General features: G+C 46.1%; 2 protein-coding genes across 6 annotated transcripts in view; both read left to right on the top strand.

Annotated features, from left to right (window-relative positions):
* Positions 1-5,524, top strand: part of LOC135366616 (heme transporter FLVCR2-like) — a 70,739-nt gene extending 65,215 nt beyond the window's left edge. For all 5 annotated transcript variants that reach the window (XM_064599403.1, XM_064599404.1, XM_064599401.1 and 2 more), the window contains 3 exons: positions 1,462-1,565; positions 1,632-1,742; positions 4,544-5,524. In XM_064599403.1, the coding sequence (XP_064455473.1) occupies positions 1,462-1,565; positions 1,632-1,742; positions 4,544-4,841 (513 nt within the window). In that variant the 3' untranslated portion in view covers positions 4,842-5,524. The remainder of the gene's footprint in view (positions 1-1,461; positions 1,566-1,631; positions 1,743-4,543) is intronic.
* Positions 5,525-6,590: 1,066 nt separating this feature from the next.
* Positions 6,591-15,733, top strand: LOC135366617 (NADH dehydrogenase [ubiquinone] 1 alpha subcomplex subunit 10, mitochondrial-like). The gene is made up of 8 exons (XM_064599405.1): positions 6,591-7,246; positions 9,940-10,026; positions 10,108-10,229; positions 10,297-10,385; positions 11,309-11,363; positions 13,860-13,975; positions 14,155-14,269; positions 15,480-15,733. The coding sequence occupies exons 1-8, from the start codon at positions 6,706-6,708 to the stop codon at positions 15,603-15,605; spliced, it is 1,251 nt and encodes a 416-aa protein (XP_064455475.1). The 5' UTR covers positions 6,591-6,705; the 3' UTR covers positions 15,606-15,733.
* The last annotated feature ends 418 nt before the right edge of the window (positions 15,734-16,151 follow it).

The following is a 16,151-nucleotide window of genomic DNA, read 5'->3' as shown; positions in this document are numbered from 1 at the left end:
GCTGCCTGTGCGCGTAACCTCGCAGATAAGATGCAATATCTCGATGATACGAATCTCACGGGGTAGAGGAAAAAATTCTTATCATCCGAAATTCGTATCGAAAGAATTAAACCAAAATAGAAATTGAGGCAAGAAAATAGACAGCGACTGTCCATTTTCCAGTAGTGTCAGTGAAAGGGGTCGGTGGTAACGCTTTTATGTCTCCGTATTTGGCCAATGCTGCTCAAATTCGCGAAATGATTCAAAAGGCCCAGCACGTGCTTTCCACCCGCGAGTCGCGCGACAGTGTTCTAAAGCGAGCTTCTCCTAGAGCACGCAAGCGTTAGGTGAAGCCGACTTGCGGAACGGTGACGCGTAATGTTGCCAGAAGTTGTCCTAGTATGTTCCCTGGTTCCCTCCACGAGTTCTGGTCGCTGTTTTCCCAAGCCAGTGCGATGTTACACAGCTTCGAGTTTTTTTTTTTTCATCTGTTTCTTTTTCTTTTGCTACACGCAGGGTGGCGCGCGACTTTTTGGGACGCACTATTTAGGTCAAACCTCGTTTAACGATGTACCCCGTATAACGATGGAATTGGCGATTACCGTCAATATCGCTATACGCAGGTTTCACTGTATATCCGTAATCTTTGGGATGCCACGAACATGTGTACGAAATATCTCGGTCCAAAACTGCGCAGATTTTACTCGAACGAATCTATTACGAAGCGAGCGCCATGCCTGTGTGAAGCAAGAGGGCGCTGACAGCAACGCACTGCTGACATCATCCGGCAGAAAAAATGCAGGCGTCGAAGCAGACGACAATGCCGGGTGACATCACGGTATCCTCCTCCGGATGAACCGCCGTATTAGAGGGCTCTGGTTTCGGCTCTTCGCATTTGGGTTTCGGTTTGCTATTGTCATCATTTACGAATTAATTACTCGTGCAAAATGAAAGCGAATGTTGTATTCGGTATCGAGGGGATGGTTAGTGCTCAGTATGATGCTCACCGAATTTTTTTCGAATCCTCGCGAAGTAGTTTGTTCTAATCCTGCTATCTCACATTTCCTCCAAAAATTTAGTGAAAAGTCATAATGAATGGATTTAGCTGAGCAGCCATTTAGTCGTTACACTTTTTCACACAATATTTGCCTCGCCGTACAAGAGGGTACAGAAGCCGACACTGAAGATTTTTGTTTAAGTTTAATTTGTACAAGCTTTCGCATGGGGGTCCACGCTTCCTCAGGTACAAAGTCCTTTGTACCTGAGTGTCGGCTTCTGTATTTTGTTTATGTGATATACAGGACTTGACTCCCCTCTCCGTATACGCTTCTGTACAAGAGAGCTGCAAAACTGGCATCTGTGCTGCTCTAATAACCTTTTAAAAAAAGAAATCTGTACTCGTAATCAAGAAGGCATCCTGTATATTGAAGATACTCGGTTCCTTGATTGATCTTGACGTTGTCATCCTTTTGTCTTCCAAAGGGTGAAGAGGCCAACGTTGGCTGGATGGGGCTGTCTCTGGTTGTCGCAGGCATGGCGGGGTCCGTGGCCTGTGGCGTTGTCCTGGATCGCACTCACAGGTTCAAGTACGCAGAGCTCAAGGAGCAACCCAAACCGTATAAGCAAAATGTTTGTCGCTTTGATCGTTCCAGGGAGACGACCTTGGTGGTGTACATTCTGTCCCTGGCGGGCATGGTTGCCTATACGTTTGTCCTGAGTGCAGGGTCGCTGTGGCCGACATTTGCGATTACCTCTTCGTTAGGGTGAGTTTGATAAAGCAGGTGGAAAAGTGGCCTTATGGAGAGTTTATCAGTTACACAAAATTCTCGAAATGTAGGCGCTTGTGGTGCATTATTAAAGCCTTTTAGAAAAGAGAAAGGAAGTATGAAAAAAAAGAGCTACACAATACAGCAGCCTTGTGGCCGGTGAGACTTCCCATTACGGACACCTCTCCAAGGCGAATACAGTCGCGAACCCGATTTTTCGGACATGCTCGATTATTCGGACTTTTTCGCGGAACGGCCGCGGGTCCCATAGAGTTGATGTATAAGAACGTCCAAAATTTCGGACGCCGTGCAGCCCCGTCGCTCGGTATTTCGGACTCTGTTTGCCCAACCAGCGAATTTCTCTCTTGGGGCGACGGAACATATTGGTATCATCCGAAATTCGTATCAAAAGAAATCAACCAACTAAAATATTGAGGCAAAAAATAGGCAATGATTGTTCATTTTCCATTTCTCTGAGTAGAAGCGGTCTGTTGTAAAGCTTTTGAGTCTTCGTTTTTGGCCAACGGCTTGATTCAAAACGGCCAGCACCGTATCGCGCGACAGCGCTGTAAAGCGTGCTTCACCTAAAGCACGCATGCGTTAGGTGAAGCCGACTTGCGAACTTGATGACGGCGGTGCCTCTGTCAGTGTACAGTGACAAAATGTCGCTTCGGGAAATAGAAGCTGATGTTATCAAGCAGAGCTAGAAACATATTTTTCCAGCGTACTAGTGCTTAGCAAAGTTTATTTTGAAGCGAAATTCGTTTTTTCGGACTGCTCAATTATTCGTACTTTTGCGCGATTCCCGCAGAGTCCGAAAAATCGGACAGCGACTGTACTCCCGTAACAGCAGACAGCTGGGTTTCCCCCGGCAAGCTTTAATGCTCTTACTTCAGTACCTCTCGTGTATGGACACCTCCCTTCAGCGGACAAGACTCCTGGTCCCGTGGGTGTCCGTAATGGAGCGATTTCACTGTACAGTCGACCCCCGTTTATCTGGACTTGACTGTTCCCAGTGAAAACGCCCGCACAGCGGGGCGTCGAGATAAGCGAAACACACTATCTTGAGCTGTCCACGACGCCCGTATTTATTTCGTAATGCGCACGAAACTCACCATACTCATTTTGTGCGAGACTACTAAAGTACCGAGCTCTTAGTTATGGCACTAACTTCAGGAACATTACTCTTTTGCTCAAAGAAACACCAGGGGAGCTCTGAGGGCATTCCGGGCCTCTTGGTGCGTCCCCGCAGATGTGCTTCTTCAGCGTCGTCATCTGACTCGGGGCTGTCATCAGTGCCGCTGACAATATCGACGACATGTTCACCAGATACAGTGAAACCCGCGTATAACGATATTGACGGTAATTGCGAATTCCATCGTTATTCGGGGTACATCGTTAAACGAGGGTTGACCTAAATAGCGCGTCCCCGAAAAGTCGCGCTCCAGCCCGCGTATAGCAAAGCAAAAAGAAACGGATGCTTAAAAAACAACGCGAAGCTGTGTGACATCGCACTGGCTTGGGAAAACAGCGACCAGGACTCGTGGAGGGAACCTATCAGGACAACTACAGGCAACATTACACGTCACCATTCCGCAAGTCGGCTTCACCCAACGCCTGCGTGCTTTAGGAGAAGCTCGCTTTCGAACAACATCGTCCAACATCGTTAGAAGAGTACTCGGAACCGCGGTCTCCATCGCTGTACGCGGGTAGTTTCCCCATAGAAACAATGTATATTTTGACGGTAAAATCATAAACCATCGTTTTACAAGGGATATCGTTATACGAGATAACGTTATCCGCGGGTTTTACTGTATGATGGCACGCGCTGGTGTTTTTTGAGCAAAAGAGTCATGTTTTCCGGAGTGCTCGGAGCTGTCCACGTCGAGTTACTGGAAATCGGCTGGCGGACTTTTTGACTGCCTTTCCTACTTTCGCACCGAAGGCCCTTCCTTCCTCTGCAGCTCCAAACAACTTGTTCGGTCAACACCCCGAAGAGGTACAATGGGAAAATCGTTGAAGCATAGTGTGCAGTAGTTCACTCTACCACCACCTAGATAGATAAAGCCTGTGCATTGCCTGCTCTCCCTCTTTCAATTAAGAGTCAGAACTCTTCTGCTACTGCGATTCACTGTTCTGCGAATTCAAGAGCCCTCAAATTATTGCAGCTCGCCTGGAACCTGCAGACCTAAATATTTAGACAAAAAGGCCAGGATGCTTTCCAGAAAATCAGTTCTGAGAAAGATTGAGACCGTTTTGCGCTTTATTTCCAAATTTTTTTCCATTTAGTACGCGGGGACGTTCGATTACAACTCGCAGACGACGGTGGTTCTTCTCCATGGCCACGACTGCTGAAAGAACGTTTGCGATTGGCTACGCCCGTTGAAAACACGATCCTCATTGGCCGACTCTTAATTGTTACGTCACGTCGACGAGCGCACAAGTTTTCCGTATCTAGGCGGCATTGACTCTACCCTCGAGGTTGGTGAAAATGTGTGTCGCACACTGACTCTGACCCAGGATGGGATAAGCGAAGCAGGATGTTGGACACTTTCCTATAGTGGTTCCTGGAAAAATCTTGTCCAGAACCGGAAGTCCGGATAAACAGGGGTCGATTGTATTTATATCCTGTGCGTAAAAACCTTTATTTCTATACGCAGTGTATTTATGCAGAGTAATTACGCAGCATATTTAAATACATGTAGTTAAGCAGAGTATTTATATTAAAACACACAAAACAACATAATTATGCCCATTCCTGCTTTGCCATCAAATTTCATCTGCCTGCGCGTTTCAAGGTTCTTCATGACGGGCTACCTCCCACTCGGCTTCGAGTTTGCCTCCGAGTTGACCTACCCCGCGCCCGAGGGGACGTCTTCTGGAATCCTCAACGCCTCCGCACAGGTGTTCGGCATCACGTTCACCATGGCCGCTTCCGCCGTGATGAAACTGTACGGGGATCGTACGGCCAACATAGCACTCTCGGTGTCCATGTTAATTGGTGCCATCCTCACCGCCCTCATCAAGTCGGATTTGAGGCGGTGCAGGGCTCAGTTGGGAAGCAACGACCAGTCTCCCGGTGCTCTTGACACGTGACAGAGTGTGACTAGACTTTGTGGAGCCACACACTAAAGCAGGTTGATTTTGAGCATTCTGTGCAGTAGCAGTGTTGTTGTTTATCCTGTGCTTCCACAGTATTCATTGGAGCAAACCTCAAGAATGAAGAGGGTGCTGGAGGGGGTCTTTCGGATCTCCGAATGTGCCTTTGAGAAGGGGTTTTTCGAACAAATACCGTGTTCTTTCAGTTCACCCAAATGAAAGTGTCACCTACTGTTTACCACTGGTTAGTATTTTCATAAAACTATACCTGCTACATACTGAAGTTTTGGAAGTGCTTTATATAACTCAAATTATAGACAGCGTGAACTTCATTACACGGGGGGGAAAAAAATGTGCTTCCACGTGCGTCGCTCATGAAAATGTGCTTGCCATGTTAGGAGTTCATTTTCGTTTAACAAGTGCAGTTAGTTTACACGCTACAAAAGAGTTTGATTGCTTAGTCACAAGTATGTGCAGGTCAGTTGAACAGGTTCGGCAAAGACAGGTTTCTTCCTTGTACTCAACCTGACTGTACTGCTGTGGAAACCTTGGTCTCAACTCATGACTGTTATATAGCATCTGACTACATGGGGGAGTATTAAAACTCTTCCATGTAGGCCATTTTCTTCTGTACATTAAAAGTGATTGAAGAAAATAAAATGTTTTATAAAACCGCACAACCTTCTGAACTAACACGCAACAGTTTTATTTAAGCAGCTATACTCAACCAGAAACTCTGCATGCATCGCAACATGTGCAGGCTTACAACAGTGTGTATGTTACAAAATCACACACCAAAGTAAGTGTGAACCACATTTCTTGCTCACATGGTGGAGCACAAGCAATGTGGACATTTATATATTCATCAGATAAACAAAATTCTACAGGCAAAAAAAAAAAAAAAGCAAACTGCTCCCCGTGCGAAATGGTATCCCACCAGACGTCTTCAGTCTTTCATATAGCTATGTAGCTAAGTTTTCAAGTGAAAAACAGTGCTACGTGATGCTTTTAACCAGCTTAGTGGATGGAGCCGGCCATTGAAGCTATGAGGATGTTTGATGAGCTATGGTTTTATGGTCGCGTCGCTTCGTTACTGCCATAGGAGACTGAAACGTAAGACGAACGATTACAAACCTTTCGACTACATCATCCTGTCATGGCTTACCTCAGCGGTGAAATTTCTGGCATCCCTGGATCGGATCCTTTCCTGAATCCTGAAGTGAATCACAAGTATCAAGAGGTCAAATAATAGGGAAACAAACCGTAGTCCATACGTAGGAAAACGAAGGCGAACAAATACGTAGCCGGTTAAGTAAGCATGGTCCGCGCCTTCGAAGGCGTAAGGAAACCTACCAAGGTAAATTACAGTCGGCATGAATCCCCAATGGAACGCCTTCCTGGCAATGCAAAGCAGTACTTCCACCTTTCGCTTCATCTCTGGAGTCATTTTCAGAAAACTTACACAAACGAGCACGCTTTCTCTTACCTAAAGAATACTAATGGCGACGCGAGCGACCTCACTGGCCTCAAGATCAATACTGTCAATAATAGACTGGACTGGAATTTCGAGTGAAAGATAAGCTACTATATATTGTACGTAACATCGTAGTTATAGTAGGGCGTGATTATGACCAATTATCTCTATCTTATCTCTATCCTCTCATGACCAAATATTTATGACTGTCAAAAAGCCAGCAGCCGATCACAGCGGCGCGGCGTCATCAACGAGGCTCCAGCCAATCCAAATCAATCCAGTTCTGGTTTGGCTCGTCTGTGCGAGTGAGGTCGTTGCTGACATCGTCTGCCGTATTTTCACAATAAAAGTACGGGTGCTTCCGTCCTCGCACAACAGTGGTCAGGCATGGCAGGATCTATATCTCGCCTCACCTTGTGCGGTGCACCCTTTGCCAAGTTACCAGTCGGCCATGCACCAAAGATCTTGGCCGTCACTTCAGTTCCAACCCGAGTGCTGACGGCTTCTATGACGAGTAAGCAGTACAGGGAACCTACGGAGAAACCTAAGCCATTTCCGTACGAAACGAAGACATTCAGATGGTACCATGGTATATTCGAGGACACACTTTCGAGGTTTGACGAAAACACCAAGGTCATCGTCGTCGATGGTAACATCGGTGCTGGCAAGACGACGCTTGTGAAGACCATAGCGGAAGAGTTCGACTTGAGGCCCTATTTTGAACCGAGTTTTGACCTCATCTACGTGGATGACTACGGTTTTGACTACCGAAGTATCGATCACTTGGTGCCAGAGTCATGTAGGACGTGCGACATAAAAAAATTCTACGAAGACCCGCATAACCTGAATGTTGCAAACATGCAAATTCTGATGTACCGCATGCGGGTCGAACAGTACCTACAAGCGTTGGCGCACGTCCTCAATACGGGTGAGCTACGGGTTTTTACAATGTGTTTCGTTAGACAGCAGCTTGCGTACTGCATGCAAATTTACATACGGTCATGTCCTGCTTATCCGGACACCACTGTCCCCACCTTCAATCCTCTGTATGGCGAATTTCAGCGAACTTAAGGTTCTATAAACCTTGGCATCTTTGATGATGAGCTTGCAGTGGTGAAAACACGGGGGGCTAAGGGGGTGGGGGTGCATGTCACCTTCACATTCACCAAACCAAGTAGGACATGCTTCTTCATGTACTGCGGGCATGGATATCCACGCATGTTTTACTTGTGATCGATGAAGGGTTGTTGGAAAGCCACTTGCCCTCGTAAACGTAAATGGTATGTATCTGCCGGCGGCATCAGCGATCGGCACAGCTTTGTTAGGCTGGAAGTGTTGTCTGGTGGAAAGCCGAAGCTTGCACGTCGACTTTTTCTGCCCAGTAAATATTAAAGTCCCATCTCGCATTTCGGGAACTGTCGACATCATCTGTCGGCACAGGTTCAAGCTGACTGACCTCGTGGACAACGAAGATTCAGGTGGCGCGCAGAAGGCTTCCACGAAATACGACATTATTCCTGGACAGTGAAAATACCACTGAATGCCCTGGAATGTTTCCTGATAAGCAGGTTCTGGAACATTGTTGCCAGAACTTCGCATTGGGGTACGGACCGAAAACAGACAGACAAATGGTAGTACGAATGTTCTTGAAAAGGCAGCAACATTCAAACCTGGACTAGTGCTACACATTATTCATTTATTTATTTATTCGAGGTACCCCTAAGGTCAAGAGACATTACATGGGAGACTGGAATTACATGAACGAATTGGTATACATAAAGAACACCAAATACAATATTTGGATCAAGAATTGTGCATGAAGTTGCTCAGCAAAAAGAAAAGGAAAAAACAGCCCTTAGATAAACTGTACAGGTTCCCGACCCCTGAGTTAGTGGGTTGCATCTAGGGTTGCCACCTTTTGTAGTGAAAAATACCGGCTGAGGGAGAGGACGTGAAATAGAGGGAAAGGGAAAGGCTCGTGGAAAAGGGAAAGTGGGTGAGGGGTGGGCGAGCACACGCATGGAGAGAGAGAGAGAGAGCGTGCTCGCTCAAGATAATACGAGGAAACATATGTTCCTGTGTGGTGCTGTATCATTGATGCTAGAAATAACGACGATAATAGTAATAACAATGAATAATAATAGGAATGAATAACTAAGAAAACGACTGGTGACTGCGGAGCTGGGTCTGTGTTCCAGATTTATTCAAGCTGTAGCGGAATGTTTAAGAGAAAATCCCATAAAAGCCCTTATGAAAGGTCCTGAGCCACAAATACCGGCAAAAGCCTGCCGGTATCACCTTCCCACCAGCAACCGGCAGAGCGCCCAAATAACTGGCCGTGCCGGTACAGTACCGGCCTGGTGGCAACCCTAGTTGCACCGCGAAGACGTCAAAACCACTGCGGCGGCCAGCTGCCACCGTCGCACGCGGTCGTGATTTTGAAAATCGAATTCCACGATACGTATGTATGCATCTATCGAGGGAATCGCTTCGCATGGTGCACTTTAGCAGTCAGGTTAACGGCTCAGTTTGAAAAAAAATTGTCGTGAGTGAAGTGCTTTCTGTGCTCCTTTAAAGGTACGCCTGGTATATCGGAGAGAACGGTTACCGTTACTTGTGATGGACTCGATATGTTTTTTTTCCGCGTCAGGTCATCCGAGAGATATACGCCGAGATTGATTGATTGATTGATTGATTGATTTTATTTAAAGTGCCCACAAACAGCCGTGGCCTTTAGTGTGGCGCACGAAACACAATACATACTCTACATACAACAGGGAACTACACATGCATAATGCTGGCTAATTAAAGATTCTGGGATAACTAAATTAAGAGAAAGATATACTATCGAAATGTCGCATGATCAGAACCATAGTCATTATACACTTTCAGTAACCGAGACAAAGGAGAAGCAACGTCTGAATGACTAATGTAGAACAAATTTCGTGCCCTTGTCCTTGTTGTACACAGAAAATTAACGGATGATAACAACATGGGACAGTCGATTTCACCGTTAATTACTTTTTCCAAAAATCGCAAATCAATACATCGTCTTCGACACCCGAGATACCCGTACATCTCAACCTTAGTGAGAATTGCATTGCTGAGTGAGTAGTGGAAGGTGGGGATGTGGTCAGAAATGCGACCCAGGAAAGACATAGAACGACACTTGTTAAGGCGAAGAGTCATTTTCCGGGTGACAGATGCATGCTAAACAGATTATAGTATGTAATCTATAATTTTGCTCGTCACTGTTCATGCTCGCTTGTCACTTTTGCACTTACACTTTTGTCTAGTTACGAATATGGCGTATATTATATCGCATATTTCTCAACCCTATTAGATATGTGTTATGATAGTGTCACTGAAATTGTTGTACATATTTTATTCTCCCCCGTGTGTGAACCTCCAATCCACGGTCTATCAGGTACGTTCGTAAGTGAATGAAAAGTTAATAAGTAAACTAAATAACTTTTGTGGGAAACTGAATCACTGATAAGCACGACACGATGTCCCGACTTCGTCAGCGTAATTCTGCGCGACTCTTCGACGGGGGACAGGGAGCGGTGTGTAGCATGTTTATCTAAATGGTGTCTAACTCCGTATTTCTGTGTGACATAGGTCAGGGGGTTGTGCTTGAGAGAAGTGCCTTCAGTGACATGGTCTTTGCCAACACAATGAACAGATTTGGGTACATGAGCAAACCAGGTGAGTTGGCATACTGTATTGCAAAAATATTTTCTCTCTTTGTTATTTGTTATGGAATGTTGTTCTTGTGTTGTCTCCCAGCCCTTGATACTTACCACGTGCTGCGCAACAACACCACCCCCGAACTTTTGCGTCCCCATCTGGTCATCTATTTGGACGTCCCCAGCGACATCAGCTTGAAGAGGATCAAGCAGAGGAACATCGTAAGGATTGCCGAGAGTTAGTTCCAGCTTGAAAGGATACGCAGCGTCTTTTTCTTTTCTTTTGCAGCCGTACGAAGTGAACAGTGAGGTCCTGACGAAAGACTACCTCGATGAAATAGACCGCCAGTACAAGTTTAACTACTTGAAGTCAATAAGGTTTGTGAGAGCAAAGTCCTGTTGCGGCTGCAAACGGACTGCTTGGACCGTTGTGCGAGCGTAGCATTTGACCATGTATTCGGTCGTGAATTGAGATCTGTACGCTGTATCACTCAGCGCCCGTAGCAGCATTCGTAGATATAGATTGTGTTGGTCACAGAAAAGCCGACGTGTACGCATCGGGGACATCTTTATTGAGCAGTGCATTGACCTTGCGAAGATGCCTACTTTAGTTTTCACGTACTAGCAGTGTGAAGATTGGCAGGAAAACAAAGGAAGGATATGTTATCTAACAACGTGAATTCCGCGTTACGTATTATTATTATCGTTACATCCTTCGTTATGAGGAGGACTATAGGCAGACAAATCTTACGTGTAACGTCACGGCGCCATTATTTTTTTTAAGGAGGGAGGGATGAAGCACTTATGGTGTAAAGACACATTATAAAGGCAAGGCATGAATTTATAATGACATGATAATTACTATTTTAAATCTACCTTTTCTTTTTTTTTTCAGCAATGTCACCCTAATTATGCTGCTGTCTTGGGCAAACCAGACACACACAAAATCTTTCAAAATCTTTTGAGACTCGCGTCACCTCGAACCTGACGATTTTCTAGCCGTTGAACAGCTGATGGAGAGCGACTGCTGTCAACAAAATGTCAGAGGGGCAGAGACGATTGAGTGGGGACTGCACAATGAGGACTTGGAACTAATTCACCCCGATCGAGAAAGCTTGTGTTGCGACGTTATCTTTGTTTACGCACCCCTTTTGCGTGAAAAGGGGAGCTTGTGACCTAACATTGTCCTAGCTTCCCAGTTATGTTCCCTGGAAATCGGGTTGCTTGGTCAGAGCGCTGTGCATCATGTTTCTGTTGTGCTTAAGGTACATAAATTACCAGCGACTTTTTCTGTCTTTCAGGGACTCCTCAGAGCTACTCATCTATGACTGGAGCTCTTTTGGAGACACTGAAGTGGTAAAGTAACAGTGCTACTATCCCAGCCAAGAAATCACAAGCCGGAACAAGTTAGAGACCATGCTGGTTCTGAACGGTTTTTGAACTGGTTCCAGCTTTACCACAGGAGGCCAGCTGAGCTGGTCTAAGCAGGAAATCTGACTAGCTGAGATGGTTCCAGCAGAATTGGGGTCCATGTACAATTGGTTTAAGCTGGATAATACCCAGTTGAATGGGTTCCAGCTGTATCCATTAAGACTGGTTCTAGCTGGCAGCACAACGTCTTGGCCCAATATTGGCAAAGTCGGCCCAACATTGGATGAATGTTGGGCCAGTATTGCCAGTATTGGTCCAAGATGTTGTGCTGCTTGGGATGGTCGATCCATCTGAGGTAGTCTATACTGGGATTTGTTCCATAAACCAGCTTAGATGAACCACTTGAGTTTCCAAATGGTTCCAGCTTGTGATTTTCGACTGGGTAGTAACAGCGCGCAGAAGATAACACTGTGGCGAAAGACCCATAGGTAAACATGGCCCCAGCTCCACTTCCAAGGAAGCGCATAATCTAAACGGTTGAGAAATGTTTTTGATACCTGTCATGTGTCCAAGTGTGCCTGTGCGCATGTCTGTCGATTATCGCAAAGTCTAACAAGGCGCTGTTTGACTGTAGCATAGCCAGTTGATGTTTAAGAGTAAATATCAGTACATAAAGCAAGGTTGTGCCTCATTTGTAGGACTGCGAGAATAGTAATTTTAAGACTGAACCAAAAGCAGATAGGCTATGAATCCAAACTGGCCACATACGCAATACAATACAAGGAGTAAAAAGCGGTGGCAAAGTCCTATTAACTGTGATTACACTCAGGGAGGTAAATCTGGCAGGACCACTTTGTTACACTTAAAAATGAACAAGACTTTCCTGCAGAGCAGGGCCGGTGCTAGGGGTGTGCGGGGCTTGAGGCAAAGGCACGTCGCGGGGCATGTTTCACACGATTAAGTGCGTACTTTATATTTAAAAAAAAAAAAAAGTAATCCCTGGTTGAGGGGTTCGTGCGCGGGGCCTAAGGCGGTCACCTTACTTACTAAGCTTACTTAGCTACTTACTTACTTGGCTTGCTTACTTAAGCTAGCGGTGGCGCCACTCATCGACCTGGTTATTGCTCCCTCACTTTCTACAATACTTCGTACTTCAGCTTACCTTAGTATTTCTGTACAAGCAGTGGACATCGCACGGGAGAGGGTTCTTTCTAAAGTTGATTATCATCATCATTCTACGCGTTTTCATAAGAGCTGTTGCTGTCGTCTGCTAGGGTAGTCGTACTTCCGCTTCTGCACGTTCAAAATTAAAATTTCCATTGTCCAATAACGATGTAGACCTCGCGGGCCGATGAGTAGCGCCCCTAGCAGATCGTGCCGACGGGCTCCTCGTAGGGGTTGCCGATTATGATATGGTCGTTATAACCTGGTAGGTCGCAACCAGGATGTAGCATACATATATAACTCCAACCTTATTTATTTGAATACATCATGCGCAGACGCATCATACAAATAGAGCCATAAGGCAAGCCTGTGAGGGAGCTCAAAATAGTAATAAATGCGGGTACACAACAGCCCCGGAGCAAAATACACGTAGGAAGCAGAAAACTCATAAACGTCTGACGATTGATGAGAACGTACAAACTAATAATTACTATTCAATGGATAGAAGACCTTTGTCTAAATAAACTCGTAGACATGGAGTCACCTTGCTCAGAAGGCATAGAGTTCCACAAATTGCTGGGAAAATAAGAGAAAGGAAACTGAGCAACCGCCCCGCATGTCATCGGGGTTAAACATTTGGTTCACCTCTACCCTTCCCCGTCACGTAAAGAAACAGCACCCCCGAGAGTGAGCTTGTGGACCTGCCCCCTGGTTGCAACCCCTTCAAAGTGAGCCCCTTTGCAAATGCCATTTAGACTGCAGAATGCCTGACCTCTACTGAAGGATTCAAGCATGACCTTCCCATTCAGAGTCAACCATGGAGACAGCGAATTCAAAATACAGACGTTCTGTGTTTGGGATCTGGAGTGATTGGTTGAACCAGATGATACTGGAGTTCAAGTGTCTGCACCAACTAAAAAACAGAACCTTTGCGACACGACACACTACGCCAAGCACTGCGTCGAACGATACAGTTACTGCCCGTGATCTGAAAGGAGAGCGGGGCGTACGCCTTCTTGTGGCAATTAATATGTTCACATTGTCACAAAAAGGAGTGGCAGCAGTTGCCTGTGAGCACGATGTACAGTGAGGTTCTCTTCCCTTTCTAGATTGTAGGCAAAGGTGAGACAGGGGTCATTGAGCAAAGGCCTTCTTTAATCCACATGCTGTTGCCTTTGCCTCGTGAAGTGTGGGTGTTTCATACTGAGTTGCAATATCAGTTTACAGCCTTGTTCCGTGCCATGTGCTTGGTTTGAAATCAAATGCTACAACACAAAATTAAACGGTGATTCAAGGCCTGCCACGTCTCCCTTCTAGGTGGTCGAGGACATTGAAAGAATCAACTTTGAGAAAAACCTGGACGACAAGCACAGCCCAATGTTCCATGACTGGAAGAAACCCCACGAGGAGGCCTGGACTGAGTACCGCTACTAGTACGTAGCCACATGTCGTGTGCACGTGGTATCCCATGCCTCCCCGCCACATGTCCCTCGGGGCAGACCCCGTAAACGAACTTGCCCAGATGCGTGGTCGGGAGGAATGCGGTTTAACCCGAGCAAGTCAGATTTGTGCTCATTTGTGCTGGCATTAAGCAGTGCTCGTGCAATTACAGTGTCACAACATGCAAGGGCCAAATTCTTGGTCTCTTCGTCTTACCGGCGTCGAAGGTGCCTGAGCTGGTCGTAAGCGGGGAGGATCAGTTGGAGTACGAATGGGCCGTAGAAAAAGTAGGTAGCAGGTGAAGGACGACACGTTCTTCTTTCTCTATTTTATTTTTTGTTGTTGTTGTTGTTGTTGATGTTGTTCCAGACAGGCTTCAAAGTGCTAGTATTGCTCAAACTCCAGTGCCAAAGCAGCGTTAGACTGATTGTAGTAAAAAAGAAAAAAAAAGAATCCACAAAGAGAACCGCGTTTACCTTATTCTAACATGCACACGTCCACACCTTTGCCCCCACCCCCCCCACCCCCCACCCCTTTTCTCCGGTCCGGGCTATCGAATACGGTAACCGGCGTGATGGTTTCCAGCCCTTGAAAGAGTGCTAGCCATAGGTTGGCAAATTCACTCATGATGGTCTCATCATGGCTGGACATCATTTACCACATCATGGAGAATGTTGTGATGTAGAGCGATGAGCTGTGATATGACGTGATGTTGAAGTCGACGTCGAATAACGGCCTGTCGTGTGATGTGATGCGAAATTGAAGCCATATTATGGACTTTGAGGTTGAATTCTTGTGGTGGGCTTCGACATTGAATTCCAGTGGTGGGTTTCAAAGTTCAATTTCAATGATGGGTTTCGAATTTAAACGTTAGTGATAGGCTTTGAAGTTGAATTCCAGTGAAGGGTTTTGAAGTTGAAGCCTTGTGAAGTTGATGTCAAAAGGTGGATTGTGGAAGTAGTGCAATGTGATGAGCTGTGAATGAGGTGCACCATGATTTCATGCTGAATGAATTTCTAAAGAGGTGTAACATACGGCAGGGATTGGAGCCCAAACTGAACCCGAACCGAAAACCGCTAAAATCCCGTATTTTTCGCTGGACTGGATCTGACAAAAAAAAAGAAATGTAGGCAGTTACTGGTTTGCAAAATGGTTAAAACGTAACGTGCGTTGTGACAGATCGGAACTACAACTTACAAAACGGATTGAGACGCGTTGCCCAACAAAGCCGAAGCCAAAACTCAACAAAACCAAACTGCAACCCAAATGCGCAAGGTATTTGGTATTTCCTCCTCGCAGTTGTTGCAGTCATTCAGCTATGTTATTTTTGGGGTCTGGCGGGGCTTGATTTCACCAGCTGCCTGAACCGAAACCAAACAAAAAGAAAAAAAAGAACGGTTCCAATCCTTGACGTACGGTGCTAGCCGTGGTGAGGCTCATTGGTGTGTTCTGTTGTCATGTGTGGTGCTGAATCTCGCCTTTGACTTTCACGTGCAGATTCAAAACAGGCAAATATACCAGAAGGGCTACAACCCCCAACTGGGAGACAGCGTCTTGTTCAAGATGGGATACAACAAGTGGCACTTTATGGATACCAACACTGTGCAGCTTTCCAGGCTTTAGCACATCATCTGGGCCAGAACAGGGGGTGTATGGTGTACTGTAGAGTGTTGTGGATTGCTGAAATAAATAGAGCTCCTTCAGTTGCAAAGAACAGTTCCCCGGGGTAGGCATTTAGGCACCCGCGTTTACGTGTTTTGTGTTTTGTGAAAATCCAGTGGGCAGAAATCAGGTGGTACCGGGTGGGACAGCAGATTGTCAGGTGCAAAGTTCTTCAACCTACTTTGTTCTTCTTACTTCCTACCAGAGCCGTAGCGACGGGGGGGGGGGGGGGCAGGTGCCCCGGGCGCCCTCACCAGAGAGGGTGCCGAACGGCAGGCCCTAGCAGGTTAACTGGACAGTATAAAGTAGGAAGGAGGACAATTTGGATTTACGATTTTCGATCGTTTATGCTGCTTGGAAGTTTTATACGTGTGGTTCATTGTACGATGGACGCATGGTGTTGCGCGCCAGAATACTCAGGAGACAATGAACAATGAATACTGCATGTCGTGCCTAGCGAAATAAAAGCCCTCGAACGCACTCCCGAGCAAAGCGCAAACGCCACAG

This window comes from Ornithodoros turicata, chromosome 8 (genome assembly GCF_037126465.1).
Source record: "Ornithodoros turicata isolate Travis chromosome 8, ASM3712646v1, whole genome shotgun sequence".
Lineage (NCBI taxonomy): Eukaryota > Metazoa > Arthropoda > Arachnida > Ixodida > Argasidae > Ornithodoros > Ornithodoros turicata.
The sequence above is the reverse complement of the archived record's forward strand: the minus strand, read 5'-3'. Positions and strand labels throughout refer to the sequence as shown.

Excerpts from the sequence above, each read along its gene's own strand:
- LOC135366617 (XM_064599405.1), top strand. The coding sequence starts at position 6,706 with ATGGCAGGATCTATATCTCGCCTCACCTTGTGCGGTGCACCCTTTGCC. Across the intron at positions 10,386-11,308 it reads AACTACTTGAAGTCAATAAG|GGACTCCTCAGAGCTACTCA; the intron begins GTTTGTGAGAGC and ends TCTGTCTTTCAG. Across the intron at positions 13,976-14,154 it reads TGGACTGAGTACCGCTACTA|TGTCACAACATGCAAGGGCC; the intron begins GTACGTAGCCAC and ends GTGCAATTACAG.